General features: G+C 42.7%; 1 protein-coding gene across 44 annotated transcripts in view; it reads left to right on the top strand.

Annotated features, from left to right (window-relative positions):
- RIMS2 (regulating synaptic membrane exocytosis 2) overlaps positions 1-13105 on the top strand; it is a 496337-nt gene that overhangs the window by 469262 nt on the left and 13970 nt on the right. The window contains exon 1 of one of the 44 annotated variants that reach the window (XM_075704523.1): positions 9743-9843. The exons of 42 other annotated variants lie outside the window; for them this stretch is intronic. In XM_075704523.1, the coding sequence (XP_075560638.1) occupies positions 9743-9843 (101 nt within the window). Of the gene's footprint in view, positions 1-9742; positions 9844-13105 lie in introns of those variants that run through there. One more of the 44 variants, XM_075704522.1, reaches the window with a different exon arrangement.

The raw sequence follows: 13105 nt of genomic DNA on the forward strand, positions 1-13105 counted from the left end.
GTGATAAAAATGATCAGAGGACTGGAACACCTCTCCTCTGAAGAAAGGCTGAGAGAGTTGGGGCTGTTGGAGAAGGGAAGGCTCTAGGGACACCTTACTGCGGCCTTTCAATACTTAAAGGGGGTTTATAAGAAAGATGGAGAAAGACTTTTTACCAGGGTCAGTTGCAGTAGGATGAGGGATAACAGTTTAGATAACTAAAAGAGGGTAGATTTATATTAGATATAAAGAAGACATTTTTTACGGTAAGGGTGGTGAGGCACGGGAATGGGCTGCCCACAGAAGTTGTGGATGCTCCATCCCTAAAAGTGTTCAAGGTCAGGTTGGATGGGGCTTTGAGGAACCTGATCTAGTGAAAGATGTCCCTGCCCATGGCAGGGGGGAATGGAACTAGCTGATCTTTAAAGGCCCCTTCTGACCCAAACCATTCTGAGATTCTATCGTTCTATGATTATGATGTATAAATGTTTTAAATGCTTTCATTGTAGCTTATTGCAAATTGTAGCCCATTACACCTTTATTACATCATTCTACACTATTTTTAGACATTCTATGTGTTTTATGTCCAGATCTTACAAGCTGGAGAAGCAAATTTTATTTCTTAAAGGGCAAGTAGGTAAAGAAGCTAAAGTTGCTCAGCGTTTTGCAGGATCCAACACAGGTCGTGCCTGGGGCCACTTCTATATCAGCACATCTGGTCTGCAATCAATATTAGCTAGTATTACTAGTAGTGATAATAACAGTAATAGTAGTAATAGCATACTAGCCTATGGAATTTTACAGCTATATAGTGATAGCATGCCTAACTGCCTTTTGACCAGCTAACTTGGTTCATAAATTATTTGTAGCATAGTGATTCTGATGCCAAATAAGTTGTTTGGCAAGATAACATCATAGTTTGTACCTGCAATCCAATTCCTGCCTGGTAGTTTTAAATCTGTAGTAGTGTCATATCTCAGAGAAATAGGTTTTTGCTCTATTACAGCATTAAAACACACAGAGTTGTTCTCTGACACCAAGTCCAGTTGGTACAGAGTTACCCAAAGCCACACTGTGATACTCTCCTACTCTCCAAAGCAGCCTTTTGGAAGTGATTTCTGGCCCATTTTAACTCCTGAACCAGGACTTTATTGGAGGTGCTCTGAACTTCAAGTCAAGACTGTGCTAGAGACTCTTCTAAAATGTAGCAGTAAAATGATCTAGTTCCTCTGCATCAAAATGTATCTTTGCATTGTATTTACTCATGTAGACATAAAAAATTTTATCTACTGATAAAAAAGAAAGACCAAGTCTTTCCTCTTGATCATTTAGACTTTGCTTGGAGAGTATTTTTTGTTGTTATTTATGGATGGATCCCAGTGCACAGCAACTGACTGGGACTCTAGTCAGTGAGTTTAGAGGTAAAATTAAGGTGTTTCATTAGTGAATTGAATTCTCTAAATATGGTCCCTTTGTAAAATCCTCATTAAGACTTAAAGTACTCACACCAAATATATTTGCACCCATAAGAAGCGAAATTCATTACCATATTAAAATGGTGTGGCTTCCACTGAAGTTCTGGCACTTTCGGCATTCAGAGATTCCCACCTACCAGGTAGGACTAACCTTCAGGGTGTAAGTGGAAGCAAGGCCAGCTGGCTGGAGTGGATCCGTTACCTGTGGACTACACACTGCAGGCAGTTTGAAAAAGCATGCTTTACAAGGTAGATGTGGTAAGTCTCTGCAGGGCTTTGCATAGCAGAAGAAGCCTCAGAAAACTTCTGATTGTTCTGCATTGAAATAATGCACAGGACTGTGGCATATAGTGTTTCCAATAAATGTGGCCTGTGTTCTCAAGAAAAACAGACGACTTAATAGGCACAGAACTTTGCAAAATCATCCCCACTTAATACACATTAACCTTTTACAGGTTATGTCAAAATTACGTTACAGACTTGTAAGACAAATGTCTCTTTGCAGTGCTGACATTTGGACTTGCCAAAGCTTTCACCACTTGATGATAATGTAATACTTTTATACAGTGAACATATCTAACCAAAGCTGCATTGTAGTGGCAATGTCCTCAGCAAACTGTGTACTCTCTAGACATTGCAGCCCTTGAGTGCGGAGAACAGTGTGTGACAGGTACACACCTTGCTTTCCATCTGGTTGTTTTCATTTCTGATTTTCACATGTTGTTTGCAAAACACATTTCATCTCAGTACTTTTTTCTTTTCGTACTTTTTTTTCTGGAAAAAATACAAGCATAAAGATGATAGGGTGCTTTTCCACAGTGTATCTTAACTAACATCAGCAGACTGCTGCATCAACACAGGTGCATTGACTGGGTGCGTTCATTGTGCAGTACAGTGTGCTCCACAGGCTGTGCAAGTGCCAATAGTTCTGTACTGGTTTTGTTCCTTCAGTACTGAAGACTAAATTATAGAGGGGAACAAATCATGCTTCATGAAGTTACAGTTCCAGAAACTAATTACAATGCCCTCGTCTACGATGTTTTGAAAACCTTCAGTGGAGTACACAGGCAGCTGAAATAATAAGATTTGAGAGTATACGTGAATAACTGCAGCTTGTTTCTAAGCTGGTGGGTCTGATGAATTATAAAGAAGGTTACTCTCAGAGACAAAAAGGTGGATTAGGATCTAAATAGAGAGAGCAGATAGCCTCCATGTATGCATTTAAAAAAAACCCCACCACTTGGTTTTGTTTTTTTTACAGCTTGATATTGTTTCCTGTGAGTTTTTTCCTCAAAAACAGTTTTTCCTTAGAAGAGCATGTACATTTTTATGTCTGTGCTCTTTGTTTCTCACTCTGATGAAGCATTATGAAGTAATATATTTTACCGAGCTCTAAGACACCTTGTGCTTTGCAGATTGCCTTGTGATCACGGAAGTGTGAAATTATTTTAATCAAAATAGAAGTACTCAGCTGTGTAAAGGTTTTCTGCTCCAATTCTGACCTCTTAGTTGCTTGTGAGCTAGCTACACTGCATTGCTGCATGCTAACCCATTAACAACTCCCTTTGTTATTTAGAAAAATTATTACTTTATTTTGGTTTTGTGGTTTTAGCATAAACATTGGAGGGGAAAGTTAAATATACTTTACCTAAATAAGAGCAGACAGCTTTCACATGTGACTAATATTGGCATTAAAGCAATGGAGAGACTTATTTTTACAGATTTCCTTCATGTTCATTAAGTAAGGCATAACACAGAAGAGAATGCCAAGTGCTGGACAAGCAATCCTACCATGTTGTTTAAGAAACTAAAACTGGTATTTCCATGGATCTGAAAGCATTTGATGTTTCCAGGAAGAAAAATCTTACTACTTTTCCATCTCTAGTTTTTAAAACAGTCTTATGTTAAAATTTCCAAATTTTATTTTCAGAAATTGAAATCTGTGTTTTTGGAAGAGACATAATAAAGCAATTTTGTTTCAGCTCTTCAAATCTGTATCCTCTGAAAATGTGCAAGACTTTGAAATGACCCTCATAAGGCCTAAATTACTTACAGGTAGAGTTGCAGTAGCAGAGACTGTTAAGGCAATGGGAACAGTGGGAGCACTTTTCCAGTGTAGGAATACTGGAACTGGGTACCAGCAAATGAGTCCTAATGTGGGTATGCAAAACAAGGAGTTCTAGGAGAATCCTGTTTTGCTGATATAACTGTGCTTGCACTAACAACTAGGGAATTCTCCCAGAACAGCTGTGTCAGTCAGCAAAGCTATTTTGGTAGAAATCTGTACTGTGTACCTAACTTGATATTTGAGGTGAAGTTGACCTTACAGTTGAAAATGCCAAAAGAATTGGGAGAATGGAAAAATTTACTGTTACCATGTAAGCAGAAAGAAAAGCGTGGCTGCATTCTCCGTGGCTGCTTAACAGGGAATGCTCAGAAAATCCAAAATGTATTGGTTTAGAAAAACCAGAATTTAGAAAACTTATATCCGATTGCTAGGCATAGAAATGGTGTAGGAGTGGTCATTATGTCATGAAACTTCAAGGAATGTAGGAGACCACTGAAGGTTAGTGCCATTGCCCTGCGACAGAGTTCATGATCATGTTAGTCATGATCAAAAAAATACTAAGGCAAGAACAGTAAAATGTTTTATGATGGGAAACAGTAAAAACAGCCATTACTATGTGAAGGACCTTGTAGCTTTCTGGAATCTGCCCCTTCCAAGTGCTTGGCTGGAGTTGCCACATGCCCCTCTCTGCAGGCATGGGGACAGTCAGCACCGTCCTAACATTTAGCAAATTACAGTAAATAACAGCTTGTTACTACACATTACAAGTTTTCATACATAAATCCTGTTTTACACTGACTGGGCTGTACTTTTAATGATCTTTTCAGTGTATTGTTTTAGCTTTTTTTAAAAAAAAGGAAAAAAAAAAAGAAAAAAGTTTAATTCAGTAATAATTGCAGTCTTACGTCCCAGAGATACTTAACCTGGACAAATTACTGGAAATTCCTTGAATAACAACTTATTTGGAGAAAAACATTTCTTCCAATTAATACTGGTATTTATTTTCCTTTTTCTGTCTTCCTAGAATTAGTTAAGTGCTGGGTGTTCAAACTGGGTTATTTTTTTGGAGGGGGAGATAATTCCGTTAACTCTTTTTCTGAGGCCCTTGGTTTATCAAGTTTTTCTTCTCTACTGAAGTGCGTTGGCTGTGTCTGCTTAGTGAAGGCTGAGGGTATGAGAGGAGGCCAAAACTCGGTTAAATAAAACACAGTCTGGCTTGCACCTCAGTGGGAGGTGTGGGGACTGTCCCTCATATTGCAAGAGGAAGCCATTCGCCCTTCTTGTAGCTGACACATTGCACAAAGATTTTTCCTAAGTGATGAAGCCTTTGTGTGGAAGGTCATTAAAGAGTTTGAATTACACTTGTTAGATCTTATGCCTAGTAGTTGATAGGTATAGTGCAAATTAAAGAAAATTAACGTGTATAAAAAGCTAGGCAGCTGCACTGTCTTTTCTGAACCATGATGAAAACAAATCCCTTCTGTAGCAAACAAAAGAAATCTGTGAGCAATGATTGACAGAAGAGCAGAAAAGGTGACAAGAAAGGGACAATAACTCCTTTCCAGTCCCATTCCCAGAACAACTTCCTTAATTGCAGGATTAAAAGGGGGTGTTCAGAAACTTCAGATCACCTTTCCATAGTGTCTGCACTGAAGAATCCTCTCCAAAATGTGCACAAGACCTTAAGAACCTCTTTATGGCAATGTGTGCTTTTATTTTGCATTCAGGAGACAGAGCAGGCTTTAGGAATGAATCCATACTATAGGCTGTAAAAAAAAAATAATCTGCACAAATAATTTTGCATTCCTTAAAGCCAGAAAATTATGACCTCCAGGTTCAGTACACAGAAGTAGCAATAGGAAGTAAAGAAACTTTCTTTTTTTTTTCCCCCAGAAAAAAGTATGTTTTCATGAAGGAATCGTCAAATCATTGTTTTTCTTATGTATCCCCATTTAAAGTCTAATAATTTGTTTAGCTGGAGCACACTTGCTGAAATTCACCCAGTCACATGTATATAAAAAGATACATATATTAAATCCAGAATCCCATGATTGGTTGCCTGTATTTAGAGCAGGTTGGCACTGAAGATCTAGTGCCATAAATTCATCTTATATTACAGTTTTTAGTAATTTTCAGGGTATACAACTAGTAAGCAATTGCTTTCCTAGTTCAGTAGATGAGCCACCAAAATATTTGAAAATATATCCAACTCTACAAATAGAATTGCCTCAGGACAGTACATACATTTATAGCAGATGTTTGACCTTCTTCTGTTTGACCTGGATTCTTACAACGTACTGCTCTTCCAGCAAACTACCAGAAAATGTTAAAGAAATATAATATCTGGGAGTCTCATGCTTTGTCTTGATATTTAGCATTGAGATGGGAGTTTGGATGCAATTCCTTTAGCAGGAATTTGATTCACTTGCAACTGGTGACACAAAAAAATAAGTAGCAGTTAAAATAAAAAATACCAGCAAAACAACTGGGGGATGTTGTTAATGTCAGGGTAGTAATCTTGTTTTCTGCAGTCAAGGCATGTGTCTAGATTGCCATCAGTTAGATTACTGGTATAATGCAATCATTAGCGACTGATCCAGGAAAGCCTCCCCAAATCCCAGAATCCTGACAGTTTATGGCATTCTTATCTCAGTTCTTTGTCTTTGTTTTCATTCTTCCCTTTAAATTCTTATTTTAAAGAAAGAAAATCGGGAGGAGCACATTGAGGAAGCTTGGATGGGATCGCGATCTGGTGCTTTGTCACAGGTTTGCTGAATAGGTGTCTTGTATCACATCCCCTGTTTGGGGTAATTTGGAATTGACTACAGATTGTGGAATATTTAAAGTTATTTTTTTGGCAGAGGCTGATTTTATCAATGACAGTAACAAGCATTTTTCTATACTGTGCAATATTAGCAAAAACATCAACTTACAATCACTGTGGCTGCTAGGTGTTGTTCAGTGCTGAGGGGCTGAGGGATGTGGGGGCCATGGCATCATGGCACAGCCTTCAGGGCGCAGCCAGATTCCCACCAAGGCCACACATCACCAATGAACTGTCCCATCAGCATCTTGTTCGGCGCGGTGTGCCCACCAGCCCTGCGACGGCCGTGTCACGGGTGGACGCCGGGCCTCTGCGTCAGAGGGGGACTCCCAGTTTCTGTTGAGGTCAGGGCTTGGGGGAGTGGTGGAGGTGCTTACCCTCTCATTTGGGAAGGAAAACAACAGCAGGCTACTTGAAAGCTTGCTGGCTCCTAAGCAGGTGGTGTTTCTTCTACAAGGGATACTTCTAAAGGGACTACTTGCAAAAGCAGTATTTATAAATGGGAGTGAAAGTAGATTAAACAGATGTTACAAATCAGTTGCTCTTCTCTGAATATGTATTCTACAGTTTGCCTGTATTTTTGTAAATATCTCCAAGTTGTCCAACTGTTGTTTTGCCTTTCTCTGCATCCTCGTCATCTTTTTCAGCTTTATTCAGCTGCTTTTACAAAAGTCATTGGTAGTTCAGCTGAAATGTAATGAACATTAACTTTTTTGTGCATCCAACTTCTCAAAAGCAGTCGTGAATTACTGTTTAATCAAGCCACAGACATTTACTTTTCTGCCATATCTTAACATTGATAAAAATGTTGAAGGAAGTAATTTTGTCTGCTTTAGTGTTTACAGATAAAAAATTCTATAGTCACTAAGTCTTTTTAAAATATCTTTAACAATTACTTCAACACATTTTATTTTTGCCAATTACATGATAGTTGTATACTAGAGATTTATTATTATTACTATTATTATCATTATAATTTACTTTAGAGCTGTTTGCTTTATAGTCTTTTAGTAACATCTTTTTAGGGTAATCTGTAAACAGAAAAAGTTCAGTCTACAACTCGAAGATAATTTAATGTGATGTAGCACTGGTACAAATGCAAAGGGTGATTTTAAACGAAGTGCTGGAGGTATCGCAGGCTAACCGGGTGTCCACCTCATACCCGAGTGGCTCAGCAGGTTTCTGTGATTGCGGCTTGCCCACGGGCCTGCCTGTGGCATACGAGGGAGGTGTCTGTCTCAGCAGCTCACCTTCTTGATAACCAGCAAAGAGTCACAGATGCGTTGGAAGGTGAGAGCCTTTGGCATGTGGCCAGAGAAACATGAACTTATGTAGAATAACCACCTAAATACACGTTTTGATGTATGACCTGAATGAGACGTCTAAAAGATGTCAAAGCCTAGACAAGTTGCCCTGAACATCATTTATAGCTAGTGCAGAGGAAAGGAGGATTTATGTTGTTCTAAAATAAGTGCCTATGGTGTCACATGAAACATGTTTTATTAGGAATACTAGATTTGAGTTATCTAGAAATGAAAATATTGTGCACGTTGTAACAATAGCTGTCAAAACTCAGTGTTTCCCTGTAGGTTGTGTGATGATGGGTTCCATCCCTGAGTGCTGAACTTCTGATTAGTTTTCATTCCTTAGTGAAGCACGAGAGTAATAGTGTCAGCTGTTTATAATCTCTTATTATTATCCAGACACAAATATTCCTTCTCAAACATCAACTCAATGAAATACGCTCTAGGTGTGTGACTCTATACACGTTCTTCATGAAGAGTTTCTGTTGGCTTCAAACTGGCATTCTGTCTGCAAAGTTTGTTAGATCAAACCCTAAAATCATTTACCGTTATCTGGGGGGAGTTAAAGACCTTTGGGAGAAAACTGAAAAAAAAAAATCACATTTACTATCATGGCTGTTTAAAGGGCCAGTAAGAAAACAACAGCCGTGTGCAAGGTTTGATACCGCTTTTGCACTGTCATGAACTATAGTGGAGTAAGTTATTGATACTGCAAAAGACTGTTACGGTAGCTCGTAGCTCTTTTTAATGACGTCCAGTGCTTTAGTTTCTTATCATTTTGGGGGGAAGGTTGCCAAATGCTACACACTCCATTAATATACTGGATAAACAGAAAAGAAAGGTAATGTTAAATAGCGGTGAGGAAAACATGGAGGTAAAATTGAATCGAAAATTATGTGTTGTAGCTATGAGCAAATTCTGTGAATTCAGAAAAGATACGCCCCTGTTTGCTAAGGAGGCAGGTGTGCTTTAGCGAAGAACAGCTTGCCTGAAGTAGAGCAGAGGGGAAGCATTTGCCTGTGGTGGTGGGGCCGAGTCCTCGCCAGATGCTGGGCCGCTGTCAGGACCAGAGGCAGTGGGCACAAACTGAAAGACAGCAGGGTCCCTCCGAACATCAGGAAAAACTTTTTTCGCGGTGAGGGTGACCAAGCGCTGGCACAGGTTGCCCCGAGGGGCTGCGGGGACACTCCCGGCTGCCCGGACACGGTCCTGGGCGACCGGCTGCGGCCGAGCCTGCGCGCGCGGGGGCGTTGCTCCCTTCCCGCCTCAGCCCTGCCGTGGCCCCGTCATTCGCTCTTCTCCACGCGGGCACCGCCAGAGCGCAGGCACCGCGGGCTGCGGGCCTGTCACAGCGCCCACGGGCGCCGGCAGCGGCACCAGCCTGACCGACCCCCGCTGCCGCCAGGCCGTGGGGGCCACCCCTCCCGCGGCCTGCTCCCCATTTTCCGTGTCCCCCTCGGCCCCCGCGCTCCGTTCCCGCCTCCTGCCGCGCTGGGACCACCCGTCGGCCCAGCGGGGACCGGGCGGGGAGGAACAAAGTTTGCGGGCGGTGCCTGTGGGACGGCCCGCCGCTATCGCCCGGCGCCGTTTGCCGGTCCTCCCTCCGCCGCGGTCGGTATTTACAGCCGCCCGCGGCCGGGCCGCCCCGCCGGCGAGGTTCGCACGACGGGCGCCGTCCCCCCCCCCCCCCCCCCTCCACGCCCGCCCCGGTGACTTACGCCGCCGGCTGACGGCTCACCCCGCTGGTAGGCGGCCCCGTGCTGGCTGCGGCGGCCCGCCCCGCCGGGAGCAGCGGAGGCAGCGGGGCAGAGCGGGGCAGAGCCGGGCAGAGAGCGGGGCAGAGAGCGGGGCAGAGCCGGGCAGAGAGCGGGGCAGAGCCGGGCAGAGCGGAGCTCCGCGGCGCGCAGCCCGCCCAGCGCCCCCCGCCGTCCTCAGCCCCCGCCGCACGGAGCGCCCGCGGAGGACTCCGCTCCCCCCCGCCCCGCTCCGCTCCGCGCCGCCCGCCGCCAAGACGCCGCGCTTCTTGTACCGCGCCAAAGGCGGGTGCCGCTCGGCCAAGATGGGCCGGCAGACGGCGGCCGGCGGTCGCAGCATGCAGCGGTCGCAGAGCCGGAGCAGCCTCTCCGCCTCCTTCGAGGCGCTGGCGGTCTACTTCCCCTGCATGAACTCCCTGGAGGAGGAGGACGGAGGTGAGCGGCCGCGGCGGGCCGGGCCGGGCCGGGCCGGGGGCGGCAGGTGTGCGCGGCGAGGGGCCCCCGCCCGCGGTCCCCCCGGGTCGCTCCCGGGGCCGGGGCGGGCCCGGCAGCGGCACCCAGCCGGGAAGGGCCGGGGGTCGGGCGCCCCTGTCCCCATCCCGGCCGGCGGGCGGGCGGCGGTGCGGGGACGCGGCTCCCGGGGAGTTGCTTGTGATGGGAGAGGGGTTGGTGGGACAGCGCCTGTAACTGGCGAGCGAGGTGTGATTTAAAAGGTGATGTTTGTGATCGCATCGGAAGTGATTAGCTGAGCTTTAGTTATATTGGAAAAAAACTGGGGTAGAGGATCTTTCCATTTTCTGCTCATTCATAAGGAAAACACGCTTCCTCGCGGGTAGTTGTCGGACACTACATGGGCTTGCTCAGGTACCCCCTGCCCGTTATTGCAACATAATTTACAAAGAATGCCGGATTTGAACAATTAAATACTGGCCCTGTTTAACTTCTTCTTAGGAACAGCACTGTAGGTAGAAGGCTATGCCTTCAAGTAGACCTTGCAGGTCTCACTCACACTTAATCTCTAGTCAGAGAAGTAAGTCCAGCCAGTAAAGCGTGTCTGTAATTTCTGTATATTTGTTGCAGGACCAGAACTTTACATAACAAAGAAGAGAAATGCAATGAATTTTCTGTATAACTGTGGCCAAAAAAGCGAAAATAACAGAACCTAAGCTAGCTACCAAAAAAAAAAGAAATATAGAAAGTTCCAGTTACTATTTGGAATGTGTGTAACAAACATACATGTATAGTTAAGCATGGCACCAAACCCTACCCATGACAGAACTTGTGTTTCATGAGTTTGTTTTGAAAATATTGGTTTTGTAAAGAAAATAATCTGGTGTATTTAGATATGTTAACATATAGAATGAGCTGACAGTCTTCCCAGTGCTTATCAGAACTAATTCAAGATTTCTAATTTCATTAAGATTAATGGAGCATATTGCACCTTCAATAGACTTGAGCAATATCAAATTAAGATACCAGTATTTGTACAGTGCTGCTAGACAAACAATATGTATGTACACCATTCATAATCTGTATTTAAAATATCTGCATATGCATGTATCACCTTCTGCAACTGAGGCCGAGAGTTCAGTGGCGAATACTTGTCCCTCAGCCTTCACGCATCTTGATTTATATTCCCATGTGCAACAGTCCCTGAAGTCTCTTCTCCAAAGCATCTTTCCTTTTCTGATGCAAATGCTGAGGTGTGGTCCCTCGCCTTTCCCCTGGCCTCTATTCTGGGGCTGGCCAGGTTGCTGCTTCCCGTAGAGAAGAAGCTGCTCCCTGGAGCAAAATGTGCTGTCCTTCAGTACTCTCATCTGCTCCCTGCCTTGAACAATGAAGTGAGCTGCAAAATATTGCCAGTAGACTGCAGGGTAGGCTTCAGAGGGCATTTTTAATCCTTTGACATGCCTCTAAACACTATGGCTGAAAACACACATTTTTAAAACACTGAAAATATCATAAATTATGCTAAACATGCTTAGGTATTCTTTAAAGAGTTTTTCTCTATCATTACAGAATAGTTGTCTTTTCAGTCCTGATTATTAGTTACAATAATTGCATTAATCCTGTTCGAAATCAGAGTATTGATTTGTTTTGTTCTCGTCTGCTTTCTTTACTTATTCCTCTGTTCAGATCTGTGTGTGTTTAAAACCGTTCACTGTTTCAAAAAAATACAAAATATATGGAAGTCAGTAGAGGAATATATGTTAATTTAAGGGTAATCGTAATGATTTATTTAGTTTGTGCTAGCAGGTTATTTAAACAGAAGTGTTAAAAGAATGTATACTGATTTTTTTACATGTTGTATTGATTTACGTTATCTGGTTCTATTTAGACATAGGATACACTTGAAAATGCATTTCATGTAATTCCAATGAAAAAGCAGAGCTATAATTGCTATTCAGTTTTTAGGGAGCTGAGTTTCTGCTACCTGAGATTTTAGACATACCAGGTTATAGAGGAGGTGACAGGCATGACAGGTGAACTCTTTTCCCAAGTGTTCTCACTGAGACTATAAAGAAAAAAAATGTGATGGGTTTTTTTGATGGCAAGTCACCTCTGCACTTAAATTGGAATTTGTTGTCTTCTGAGTGCTTCTATGCAATTATACTTATGTATCACCGGTGTCCTTAAGTGGGTGTGGTGCATGCACTCCCATGTTTATGTACGTAATGCCCTTTTACAGGTTATCTGAAAAAGACATATGTCAAACCCACTTCATAAGTTATACATCCTCAAGATGTAGTTATTTCTGCATATGATGGATAGGTTAAAAAAGGATAACCTGCTACAGGAGTGCTTTTACATTTCCCACTCAGTCACATTTTTAATACAAATAGAAAATCTGACCTGTTGAGACATTTATTTGTGATCCTCCCTTGAAGACTTTTGTTCATTAGGTGCTGAAATGAATACACTGGCCTGTAGGTATATCTTTGGGTATGGAAGAATATGGGTAGTGTCAAGTTCAGAAGTAAACGAAGAGTAAGTAACTCAATACAATGTATTAATAAGAATAATTTTAGAAACCGTTTTTGAACATGATGATTGAGAAGATCCATTTGAGTGTCAGTTGATTAAAGAAGGACACTCCTTAAGCCCTGACATCCAAGCTGTAATGCACTGAAGAAGTGGGCTGTGGAAAGGCTGCAGTTTTCCAGCAGGCAGCCATGAACTTGCCATGTGTAGGCTTGAACTTGTCATGGTCAGCCAGGTTTTCAGCCCAGGGAACTGATATTCACTCTTGCATTTCCTACTTGCTGATCAGTTTTATGAATCCTTCAAGGTTATTCACATTTGTTATTCTTAAAGGCGTTTATTATTAGTAGCTGTGTCTAGTGAAATGTATTGAAAAATCAGATTTTTCATCATCAATTTATTTCTGATGTGTGCATGTGCACATACAGAACTAATGCTTCATATGGTACTAGAGCAAATTACATAAGTTGTCAAAGTATCAAGGTTATCAAAGGGTGTCTTTTGCATTTTTTGTTAGATTCATTGATGATAAAGTGCGCGGCCTGCATTGTAAAGTGAGAACTGGCACCAAGTGATGCTTGGAACAGATTTAAATTACATGGAAATTGTTGAAGAGAGGTGTGAGGTGCAGAGGACAGACCAGTACCCATCTGAATTCCATCCGCTCTTGAAGCACCCCAAGCCTCACATTTTGTCTGAAGTCCTGGGTTTTTGAAATT

Source organism: Pelecanus crispus, chromosome 2 (genome assembly GCF_030463565.1).
Source record: "Pelecanus crispus isolate bPelCri1 chromosome 2, bPelCri1.pri, whole genome shotgun sequence".
NCBI lineage: Eukaryota > Metazoa > Chordata > Aves > Pelecaniformes > Pelecanidae > Pelecanus > Pelecanus crispus.